The sequence below is a fragment of the Cygnus atratus genome, chromosome 2 (assembly GCF_013377495.2).
Source record: "Cygnus atratus isolate AKBS03 ecotype Queensland, Australia chromosome 2, CAtr_DNAZoo_HiC_assembly, whole genome shotgun sequence".
NCBI lineage: Eukaryota > Metazoa > Chordata > Aves > Anseriformes > Anatidae > Cygnus > Cygnus atratus.
In genome coordinates, this window is record NC_066363.1 from 106425094 (window position 1) to 106437305 (window position 12212).

Consider the following 12212-nt stretch of genomic DNA (forward strand, 5'->3'; position numbering starts at 1 on the left):
GTAACCAGGAGATTAAAGTGTCTAACTTTCCTCTGCAAATCACTTGTAAGTGCTGATACACCTGGCCATTTTTTTTTTTTTTTTAATTTCTTTGCTCAGAAATTGGAATCCACCCACAATGGCCAAAAGCACACAGGCTTTGCAACCTCCACTGAAAACACCCAGGGAACATTTCAAATGGCAGCGCTAAACCGCAAAGTTTAGTGCAATTAGGAAGGTCCACTCAAGGGACAAGAATAGCTGGGCTAGAAGAGTGGATTGGGTCTTTCCCTGCAAAGCACAGGAAGACTCAGCCCCACACCAGGCACGGAGGACACCCTCTCAGCACAGCCCATTTGGACGCTCTGTGTGCACACTGAGTGCTCAGGACCGTGCAGGACTGAGCCCACAGTTGGCATTGACTGCGGAAGGGCAGGCACAGTGGCTCTGGATGACATCTCCAGCGGCCCATAAAGGCCTAGCAGACCTTCCCTTTCAGCTACCGGCTCTATGACAGTGCATTCGCAACTGGCCAAAAGGTACAGCTTCATCTGATGCCCTATAAACAATTCTACAGGCTCAGTTCAAAAAATGTTTTGAAACATAATACAGCAAAGCTAGCAAAGTTACAGCTTTAAAAGTTAAAAAAAAAAAAAAAATAAAGGAAACTAGAGGCTAAACTGAAGGGAGAAGTGGCCGGCTTTTTTCACCCCACCATATTTTTTGGTGTATTATTCACTTTTCCCTTTTGCTCTGCTTTGCATGGTTTTCTGTTTCCCTGCTTTCAGGTTCTCTTTCCCTCACCCCCCTTCTATGATTTTACCCTCTGTGTTCCTCATTACTGCTCCCCTACAACTCTTTTAATCCTCTCCCCTTCACTCTCTCGTTTTCTTCCCTCCTTCCCCAGTATTCTCTCTATATATCACTTTTTTTCTCCAAATCTCCTCTGTGCTGATACTTACACCCATTTTTTCTACAGGTCATCACTTAACTCAAACTATTCCTGGAAAACTTTTGGGTGCTAGGGGTCTCACTCTCCATAAGACAAACTTTTGTTTTTTTTTTAATTTGGTCTTATTCTACAAGCCCCAAAGGTTCCTTCTCTCTCTCATCCTTCACGTCAGCCTAAAGGTTTTCCTAAAGGCAAACCTAGTCACAAAATTCTGGATCAACTTAATTACCTGGTCAAATAAAGCACAGTCTCCAAAGAGTCTACCAGTTCCTAAAAACCAAGCAGAGGGAAAAACTGAGCTACTTCATCGACAGCTAATGTTAAAAGATAGGAATCACTCAAGAGCTGTGTTATCTCAAATACTTAATTTACACAAACTTTTTTTCTTTATCCTCCACATAGCCCGGCATTCAGCTGTGTATTAAAGTATGTGCTGAGTCTTAAGCTTGGAAATCAATTCAGCCCGTTCAAAGGCTGAAGGATGTACCCGATACACTGCCGAAGAGCACCCCAGTGCTTCGAATTCAAATTAGGGCTTCAGCAACATAACCTTAAATCAGTATTTATGTTATCTGGTTTCATACAACTGACATTTCTGGTGTTTAAAACATGCTCCAGATGCCTCTGTAATGCTCAGGCATGCTATCAAGCACACCTTGCAGGAAAATAAATAAATAAATAAATAAAAATATCAAAGAATAGACTACTCAGAAGAATATTTTAATAGACTATTAGCACAAGTTATACTCTGCTGCTGCAGTCACAACCATTGAAGAGATTAACACACTGCTTTGTTTCTTCATTGACATCCAAGCAAGTGAAGACAAAAACAAAGAACGTTTTTTTTCTAAGAGTACAATTAGCATACAAGCATAGTACAAGTACATTGTACAAGTACAAGCATAGCAATTGCAAAAATTGAAGTCAGCATGGATTATGCACCATGAAAAGCCCGTGGCCTAAGTGTGGTTGGAAGCTTCCTGTTCATATCAGCTTTAAGGAGATACACTGCAAGTGCTGATTTTATGACTCTTAAAATAGCCCCACTTAAATTACTTATATTTAGTACACTTCAAGAAAAAGAAAAAGGAGGAAAAGTGCTTCCTGTTCAATAACAGGAATGAGTTCTTTCTCACTTCTCAAATCCCTCCAAGAGTTTAATCAGTCATCAGATTTATCCAGTCACCATGAAGAAGTGTGCCTTTATGTACTGGTAGCAATATTTGTCTGTCATCGACAGTTTTCCTAAATTAACAAATGCTATCTTAAGCGAACAATCATAATATTTGCCTCCACAGATGGCAGAAGCTGCTTGAGATTAAAATTGTGACTGCGCATGGACAAACACCTCAAGTATCTCAGTCGTGACATGCTTCTAACTCCTAAACTGCTAACCAGAGTGGTAATGTACTTTCCTCCCTTTAAGTGGAGAAGCTGAAAATGCATTAAGTCCCAAGAAATGAGCTGAGCCTAGTATAATTCCATGCTGCATCCAAGTGAGTCCTGTCCAGGATGATTTTCACATCGCTCTTTGGAAAGCCACCAGCGAGCACGGGAGGCCATGCAAGCGACTTCAGATCTGCCCCACCACCCTGAAGCACAGCTTTGGATCCTGTCTACACTTGAGTTTTGTTTGCTGCAGAACTAAACGGGCCAAAAATAAATAAATAAATAAATATTTCAAAATCGATCCTACTTTAGGAAGCTCTTCTAACTCTGCTCGTCTCTACAGACAGGCTCTAAAATAAGGGAAAATCTGCCTCTGGCAGTGCCTAACTACAGGTGAGTCCACGCAAGAGGCTGATATTTATCATTTCAAAAGATCGCTCTGTCAGTATTTATAGTCCCTGGTGACTGTGCAGGGCAGAGAGTGACCCTGTCCAGCCGATGACGTGAGCCACATCCTGTCACCCTGCTGAACACAGAGGAAACAATAACTCTGGGACATAAAGTGTTCGGGAGCTGGATCTCACGCACGTGTGCTCCCACGTGTCTCCCAAAGAAGGACTTAATCTGCCCAAAACAAAAAAGCACAAAACCGAAGACTGCTCTACCCTGCCCTCCAAGAAACATAAAAACCACACACTAGCATTTATGTTTAAAAATAGCCACGCGCAAATAAAAAACGTTTGTTCTGCTGACTGCTGTTCAGCTTTCATTAGTGGCTCTGCAAGCCTGGAGACTGTAAATTAAAACACTGGCATGTGCTTACACAAGGCAGTGCTCAGAAGAGGCCCGCTGGCCGCATCCGCTCACTGCTTGCTTAGGTTTTCCTTCTCGTGGCAGTGTTCGAAACTCATTTAGGAGCACAACGAGCCCTGGCAGGGAGCAGAGCACTGAGGACTTGCTCTGCCCTGCCCAAAAAGCAGGGCACGAGCCAACCAACCAGCGTGATTAGCGCTGGATGGAAGTAATTTTTTTTTCTTTTTGTATTCTATAATTATCCAAAGGAAGTGGAGGGAGGAAAAATAAACTGGCTTCAATCTGCTGTAAAGTTGAGCAGGCTCAGCAGTTAGAAATACTCAGGTATGGAGAAGACTAGATTGAACACCAGCTTACGGTGGCTTTCAAAGGGAAAGTCCATCAGCGCAAGAAACTCCAAGAAAATAGGAAGCTGCCTTCCTTTTCCTCCTCCCTCATCAGGCAGGGCCTGCTCGGGACAAGCTGTCCCCATGCGTGTCCTCATGCCACCCCTGCAGCAAGGCCCAGAGACGCCCACACAACCCAACAACCAGCCCTGGCCATGCATGGGGCATCGGCTGGCCCCAGAAGCAGCTCTGGGAAAACACGAGTGGAGGAACAACCACATCTCCTAACCAAGGATGACAACAAAGGGGTTGAACCACAATTCCAAGCCACCATCCTGCATCAACAGAGGTGACACAGAGCCAGAGAAGAAACAAGCAGCCCTGTGCTCAACAGCTTGTTCTCCGAGGATGGGACGCAGCCTGAAAATATGTGATCAACAAACAGTCCCCATAGGGTCTTCCAGCTGAAGACGGCATTTGGAAGAGGGAGCAGAAGGGAGTCAAAAGAAAAGACAGCTGCTTGAAAGCAAGCAGAGCTGAGCTGTAGCCCCTCTGTAAATGCTTCTCTGAAGAAGGAGTTAGTTTTGGAAATTTTACAAAGAGTACGTTTATCCAACCTGTACGCTTACAAAATCTACATGCTCTGTTCAGACACAACCTAACACTAGCAGAATTTGTCGGCACTGTAATTTATAAACACCATCACAAGCAAAAGCCCTGCAGCCCAGCCCAGCTACTGCTTACTTTGCCACTTCCTTAAACTGGATTTGAATTGCAACTGTAACATTACAGGAAATAAATCATTGCTGTGGAAATAAGTCTTAATATTAACCTGAGTCTCAGGAAACAGACTTTAAATGCACATTTTAAAAAACAGAATGAGAGCATTTTTCTCTTCCCCACACAACTCTTGCATGCAGTTTGTGATTGCTTCATAGTCTGTCTCAGCATTACTTTACTAAGGAGGGCTAAAACTGCACTCATCCGTGTTCAAAAAATGGGGTTTATTACCAATTCAACTTCCTTATTTTGGCAGAAAGAACGAATTTACTTTTCTCAGAATTACTGTGAAACAAGAAGTGTCACAGCTTTTCAGCCACCACTAAGAAATCAAAAAGAGGGGCAGAAGCAAGAGGCTGGGGAAGCTTGAAAAAAAAAAAAAGTTTGTAACACTTTAAGCAAAAGAAATTAATATGATTTGACAGATAGAAAAACTACAGCCTGCACATGATTTGTGGACAATAGCCACATCAGGACGGTAGGGTCTCATTCAACAGGCAAGTCAAAACCAGAAGACAGGAGCTGAGCACTGATGCTCAGTTGATGGGATCCAGTTACACGCCGTCCTCCCCAACAAGAGACGGCCACAGGGAATTATTTTTCTGCCCAGTTTATTAGTGACAACAAACTTCGTACTCGGACACTTTGCAACTACTGAAAATAAAACCTGCTTCCGGTTCTCCCTTCTGCTGCTTCAGAGCTCCTCTGGAGCTGTCAGCATGGTTGTGCTGCTAGACACGAAAACAGAATCTGGCCTCTGCACTTATCTTTTCCTAGAAAGATGTTTGGGTCATAACAGTTTGCTCACTCCTCTAGCTAATTCCACTCAAAACTTCTGGAAGATGCAAGGAAATAAATGTTTGGAAATAGGTCAGGAAAGCAATAAGGCCAATGTCAATATGAAATCATGAATTCCGTTCCTCCGTGGCTCTACATGATAAATTGTTTACCTAGATATTTAGTGTCTACGTTGCAAAAATCTGATTGCACCACTTAAACCAATTTTACAACGTAATAGGAAAAAATATTTTAGGCTTCTCGACATAATTGTTTATTGATACAAAAGAAAAGGCATTTTTCACTTGTTATGTAATTGGATCTTTTATGCATTTTTTTTGCCCCAAAACAAAATAACCAAGGTCCCTGTCTTCTAAAGTGCCTTGGCAGGCTGTTCTTTTGAATGGCAGAGTAGGGCAATGGAACATGGAGGCAGCACGTGCATGCCCAAGTGCAAACTTTGGCCTCACCAGCTTTCCCAAGGAAATGAGGCACATGCAGCCCTACTAACGGTGTGTCTGGCTGCCCGCCTTTCAGTTCCTCATGGGCTTAAAATTGTTGTCCGGTTGAACACGTGATTTGATATAGGGCTAGAACTTCCAAGACTTGCAGCCACCTTTGTCTTTTGCACTACTTTGGTCCCTCTTGTTCTGTTCGAGCCTACAACATTGCAGCTCATGGTTTAGAGTCAAATGAGAAGTGAAATCGTTGTCTTTTATAAACTGCAACACAAACTAAAAGAGTCTCAGTCATTCACCATACATATAATGGCTACTTAAATAAGAAGAGTGGGTACTTCAACTTCTTCCTGAAAGGTCTGATGTACGTGTGCATATATTTTGCTATGGGGATTTGTTCTGCATCCAGCACAATCCAGACCTTTACATTATCATGACATTAGGATAGGAAAACCACAGGGATTTGCTCCTCAAGGAAACTACTACCACATTCCCAATTACTTTAAACATCAAACAATTCTGTGTTCAATTCCACACTCTAGTGCAGACACCACACACTGAGGTGCACACCGACAAAGGTAACAAACTGTTCTCCAGACCTGGATCAGGATTAGGTTTTGGAGAAACTCCCGAGGAAACTTTCTCCTCCACAGAGGAGATGCCACTCCTTTCACAAGTTTAGGCTCACCAACTTCAGACACCATTCTGAGACTACGTGCGAGCATCTTCCAGTCAGCAATGAAGTGAAAACACAAACAGGAGGATGAGAAATGAAGTCACAGGCAAGGAAGATTTTAGGCACTATGTTTGGAGAAGCTTTTTATGGTATGAGTAGATAAGCTTTGGAAGATAACCCTGGAGAGAATAGAAACCTTTGTCACGAGCCTTTTAGAACAAATATGTGTCAGGAAAGTTTAAAGAGGAGCTTTAGAACCAAGGGATCTCTTCCAGGCCTAACTCCTTTGGTCCTGTGATGAACAGTCACAACATAAAAATGTAGTAAACAAAAACAAAAGGAAAGCAGCCACAGAGGTCACTTCAGATGGTAGCTGGCAAGCCACCTCCCACAGCCTCTCTGAGGATCCAAAGTTTCCTCAGGAAGCAACAAAGACAAGAAACTTCGCCTCAGTCCTAGACCTGGCAACCTCTCCTGCTGTTGCCACACAGAGTTATGTCAGGACTTGGCAGAGAGCTGTAAAATCGCTCCTCCAGCCTGCATAAAGACAACGCCGGGAGCCAGGGCACATGGCACTGCATGGCCGCAGCCAGATGAGGAAACCCAGATGCTCTTCCCAGCTGTGCACGTGGCCACGCTTCAACCCTGAGGGAGCCCAGCAGCCCCTCTTCGCCCCTTTCTCCTTCACCCCCCTCAGGAGGGCTTCCACCCAGGACAGAAACATCATGCAAGCCAAATGGGAGCTGCAGTTCAATTCCCCAGACAAAGTGAGCTGCAGCTAAACCCTGCTCAGTACCAGGAGCAGGCAGCCTCCAAAACACAGAAAACTTATGTGAACAAACAACAGGTTGGAGTGAGAGGCCAGGAAGAATTTGGGTTGACAAGACAGGGCTTGGAGCAGATGCTCAAGTGGCTGTATTTACCAAGATGAAGGCATTGCACATGCGGATACATCACTGCCCAGCAGCGGTAATTTACTACATGAAGCAGTTTAGGAGCAGGCTTGAGGCCACTTGCACGGCAGCATGCTCAAGGTAGCTATTAAAATTGTAGCTTCCTCGCTGTTACACCTGAGGCCGTGAGGCACCGAACAATTAGGCAGGCATCCTGTTCCTACCAGCCCAGCAGCAAGTTGAAACCATCTCTCCTCACAGAACATTGCTTTCCCAAATCCATGAGTAACAAAGCTCCGTGACCAACAAGGCCTGCCTTCCAAACTGACTCACACTTGAGATGCCCCAAAACCCCTCCCTGTCATTCCTGGTGTTTCCTTTAACATCCACAAGCCTCACGACCACCCCCTTCTCGTGTGCGACTTCAGGCTTCTCCAAATCTCTCCCATCTCTCCCATAGAGTTTAGAAAACTCCAAGCTACTTCTGTGGAAGAAAGAGTGAAACTGAAGTACCAAAATTAAAGCTCTGATGGATTTATATTGAAAATGATGAGCCAGGTTATCTCCTGTGCTGCAGCAAGACCTGGGCAACACAGGGTTTTCCCTCCAAGAGCCGGTAACTTACTCCCTGTCCCTACTGCTGTGGCACCAGGCCTAACGTTAGCCCTGATGCACAGCACCGTGAGCTGGTGGCATGGAGCATAGCTCTGCTTTCTCTGTCCCCCTCTCTCCTCACGCTCCCATCTACACCTTCTACAGCCGAGCAGGGCTTTAAGGCTTGTGGAGATGGTGGCTTTGCCACCGCTGAGCCAGCTGCCAGTTTTTCCTCACTGGGGAATGCTGAACAGGCTGAAATAGCTGAAGTCCAGGCCCTTCGCACAGCTGAGGGCTGTGGACCATCGGGGAACTGGTGCAGATTGAAACCGCGACCCTCCTGGCTGACATAGAGGCGCAGTCTAGGGCTTTGCTCAGAAGTGGAGGTGAAACAGGCTTACAAACTAACTTAATCCATAATATCTAAGGATAAGAACTTGAAACATGGACATGTCAGACTTGACAGATTACCAAAGGGTCTACTGATGCAAAACAGATTAACCTACCAGGTCTAGGACTGATTGAGAAGATGACTGTTTAGACTCCTCTTAGTAGATCTGCAAACTTATTTTTGGGTTGCCACCTAACTTTTAAGCAGGTCAGAAGATGAGTGGCTGCGGTTGCTCACACACACAGGTACCATTTCCCTGTACGGGCAGTCTGTCTGAACTTTATGAGGGGATTTTTGCAGGATTCCTCACTTTTGGGAAAACAGAGTGTCAGCCTCCACAGGAAATGAGATGTCTGGTCAGAAGTAGGTGGTTTTCTAGGATTACACACTATTAAAACTCAAGAAGGAACATCTTCTCACTAATCACTAACTACTAAGCAAATATAACTACAAATACTTACATCTTCCACTGCCACCCTATCATTTTAATGAATCTGCACAGTAATTACATACTGCTGGTAACACAGGGCTGCTTTACAGCTTTCTTTCCCTGTCTTAAAAGTAAACAATTGGACTGCGAAACCTTCAGTACATTTCAATGTTACACAACAGCAGTAAGCAGTGGGCAAGAGGAATGCCATTCCAGAAGACACTTCATCTCTAGAAAATTGCAGGATTTTCTGCTGGGGGAGAAAAAGACTAAAGACACATCCACACACATGTTCTACCACAGGCTCCTCAGGTCTGTATAAACCGCATTTATTTTGTCTCTGTGCCATTTCCAAAGCTGAAGGTAGGAATTCTCGCTGCGAAAGGAGGATTGGCCATTGCCAAATAGTCCCTGGTGCTCTGGCACCACGTCCTGGCGCTTACCCAGGGCAAAGTACCCACTCCTGCTGGGCTAAGTGTCAACACACGCCACGGAGCACGGCGGTGGCTGTCTTAGTTTCGTGTTCAGACGTTCGGCTCGCTAGTACTGCGTGAAAGAATTCACCCTAAAATGCCTTCATTCATGCAGCTCTCTGAGCGTTTATGGAGATAAGGACCTGAAAGCGGCCTGACTTGCATCCGATACGTTTGAGACATTTGATTTAAGAAGGAAATAAAAAAATAAAAAAACAAGTAGCAATGCTTGGCTGGTGACTGTCAGAGAGGGGGGGGTCTGTTCTCCCCACAGTGTTTATATCCCCACTTGGATGTGCAGTTCCCTCTGTGCAGGGCAGAGCGGGGGCAGGCGGAGCCAAAGTGCAAAGCTAAGCACATTGTTGCTCCAGATGTTAAACGCACACACGATTTCACAAAAAAAAAAAAAAAGGAAAGAAAAGAAAGGAAAAAAAAAGGAAAGGAAAAAAGGAAAAAAAATAAAGTGAAAGACGAGAAAGAAGTTGCAGGATGGCAGTTCTGTGAGGGGTCAAGGCACAGCAAAGCACAGCACCCGCCGGTACCAGGGGGCCGAGGCTCGGCTCCCGGCCGTGTCCCCCCCCTTGCTGCCGGGGCTCCGCCTGCCGGATCCCACCCCGGGAAGGGCTCAAGGCGCTGGAAAACCCCTCCGGGGGAGCCCCCCCTTAAAAATATGGCCCCTCGCACCACCCCCCAAACCTTTAAAAAAAGCCAAAAAGAAGTTGAAAAGTAATTAAAAATGGGAATAAACAAGCACACAAAGAGAAGAGCCGCCCCCCCCCGGAGGCTGCCAAGTCTCGGCATGGAGGAATTTAGGGCGGCCGAGCCCCCCCAACCCCGGCCCGGACCGACGGGGGGAGAAGGAGCGGGGGTAGGGAGGGGGGAGCTGGAAACCTCCCCCTCTTTTTTCTCCCCTCAACCCCCACCTGCGGCAGCGGCCGAGAAAAGCGGGATAAAAATCTTAATAATAATAAAATAATGATAATAATTAAAAAAAAAAAAATCAGAAGAAATAATAAGAAGAAAAATCCCCCCGGCGCCGCCGCTACTCACTCCAAGCAGACACACTTTCAGCTCGCGTATCGCCATCATCTGCCCGGGGCCGAGCCGCTGCGCATCCCCCTGCAGCCCCGCACGGCTCCGCACCGCCCCGCACCGCCCCGCACCGCCCGGAACGGGCCCCGCCGCCGCCCACGGCCCCGCCTCGCCCCTGCCCGCGGCGGGACCGGCCCCCGGAGGGGGGGACGCCCCCGGAGGCTCCCGTCTGGGTTTGCACAAGAGCAGCCCGAGGGCACGCCGGTAATTCGGGCTGAAAGGCCGGCTGCGCTCCGGTGCCGAGGTGCCCCGGGGTTGGGGGCGGGGGGAGCTTGGTGTGCCAGGACCACGGAAAAGCAGCAGAGAGTTGTCTGCTGGGCTTTAAGGCACGTAACCTCTGTCCTAGGGACTGCCTTAGTCCTCCCTTTCCGCTGTTTTGTCGCATTGAACAGGTAGAAAAACCCTTCGGGGAAAAGTGGGAAAATCTCAGTTAGTCGCTAGGAAGTCACTGCCACGTCATTAGGAGCGTCCTGGCAGCAAGGGGCATTTATTATGTCAGGAATTAGTTCCACCTTGGGTCCGCAGGCTGATGGGCCAGGAGATGTCTGCGCTCCCCCAGCCGTCCCGGATCCTGGGCCAAGCATCCTCGGAAATGGTGTCCCCAGGGAGGGAACCCCAGGGCTTTTCTGGTAGAGCTGGTCAGGAGGGGGTGTCAGAAGAGAGACCAGAGGAGAGGCCCAACAGAGAGGTGCTTGTGATTCATCTTTTTATTATTATTATTATTTTTAAAGGTGAATTTATCAAAGAGGAAGAAAACAGCAAGTTTTCAGGCAGCCCTTACAGGATTATGCTAGTATTCTGCCTACTCAGTCTTCTACAAGACTGCCTTATACTGTAGGGTCTTTCAATAAACAAAATACGCTCGCTAACATAGAAAATTTTCAGTTTTTTACTGATAGCACAACTCATTCAAACCAGCTCAACATTTCAGCCAGTAATTAACTTTACAAATTGGCGGGAGGCGTGGAGTTTTAGGGCTTTACACCACCCTTTTTATCAATTTTAAGCCCAGGTTAAACATTGCCCCTATGACCTTCGGTCAGCCCTTTCCCCTGAGAATCCCAGGCAGTGTTATGGTTCAGGATCATCTGTTGCACAAATCCATTTTTTGGTCACATCTTCGAACATTTCTGTGTCTCTCATATATCCCAGTTGCTATCTAAATTCTGCAGGAAGAGGCTGACAAGCAGAGCACTGTGTTCAAAGCTGTTCGGTGTCACACCCACAGCTTGTCCATAGGTGCACTTGGATTCAGCTACAGCGATGCAATGGTAACGAGACGATACATCGAGCAGCTTAATGAACTGTCCTGTGCGGCACTGACTTTGCAGCTTTCATTGAGGCACCATAGCTTTCCAAAGCCTCTCAATGCAGACATGCACTGGAGTACGGTAAATAAAGTTCCAGTTTGGGAGAGCACTTGCTTAAGCCCGTCCATTTTCAGGATGGTGATGCATCCTACTGCCTTCAAAGCCCTGTAAGCCCTGATGTAACGCAAATCAGCCCCAGAGAAATCCACCTGGGAAAGTAAGTCCCATTGCCACGTTTCTTCTCATCTGTGGAAACGTCTTCTGAAATACTCAGTGGTGAAAGAGGAGCCATTGCTAGAAAGGCTAAAGCACGGACCTCAGGTGATAGCAAATAACCAACCAGCTACTTATAAACAAGCCAAGTGTTTAAAACAGCGGCACAAAGTTGACCTAGAGTTAGCTGTTCAGGCCGAAACAGCAGGAGAGACAGAATTAAGGAAGGGCAATTTAACTTGCACACAAGAAAAAAAGGAGACCAAAAAAAAAAAAGAGAGTAACCAGAGGAAAAAAACTAACCCATTGTATTCAAAGAAGCTCAGAACCAGGAAGAAAAAGAAGTCCCCCAAAACTATGGAGATAAGAAGAGAGAAAAATAACAACACAAACAGACATGTGCTCACGCATTAAAAAAAGCTAATGACGTCTTTTCTTCCAGGAACTGGCATAATCCTTGTGTTTGTCTGCATGCAAGAAGCTGTGGTCAGGAAAACATTTTTGAGGAATTGGTCATGTTTCAGTGTTTTCAAATGTCTGGTTAAAAGGAAACGAAAACAAGCTTTTGCATCCTAAAGGTTTGTTTTTTATTTTTTTCTTTGATACCATCTTTTTCAAGTCATAATTAGAAGTTTTGAAACAATGATTTGCCTCACTTCTTTCTAC

At 45.9% G+C, this 12212-nt stretch overlaps 1 protein-coding gene across 3 annotated transcripts in view; it reads right to left on the reverse strand.

The window, feature by feature from the left end:
* Positions 1 to 10131, reverse strand: part of RAB31 (RAB31, member RAS oncogene family) — a 64192-nt gene extending 54061 nt beyond the window's left edge. The window contains exon 1 of one of the 3 annotated variants that reach the window (XR_004781364.2): positions 9982 to 10131. Coding sequence is in view for 2 of the 3 variants with exons in the window: in XM_035564137.2 (XP_035420030.1) it covers positions 9982 to 10020 (39 nt within the window). In the remaining variant the exon portion in view is untranslated. The remainder of the gene's footprint in view (positions 1 to 9981) is intronic. The other 2 variants (XM_035564137.2, XM_035564138.2) reach the window with 2 other exon arrangements.
* Positions 10132 to 12212: the final 2081 nt, after the last annotated feature.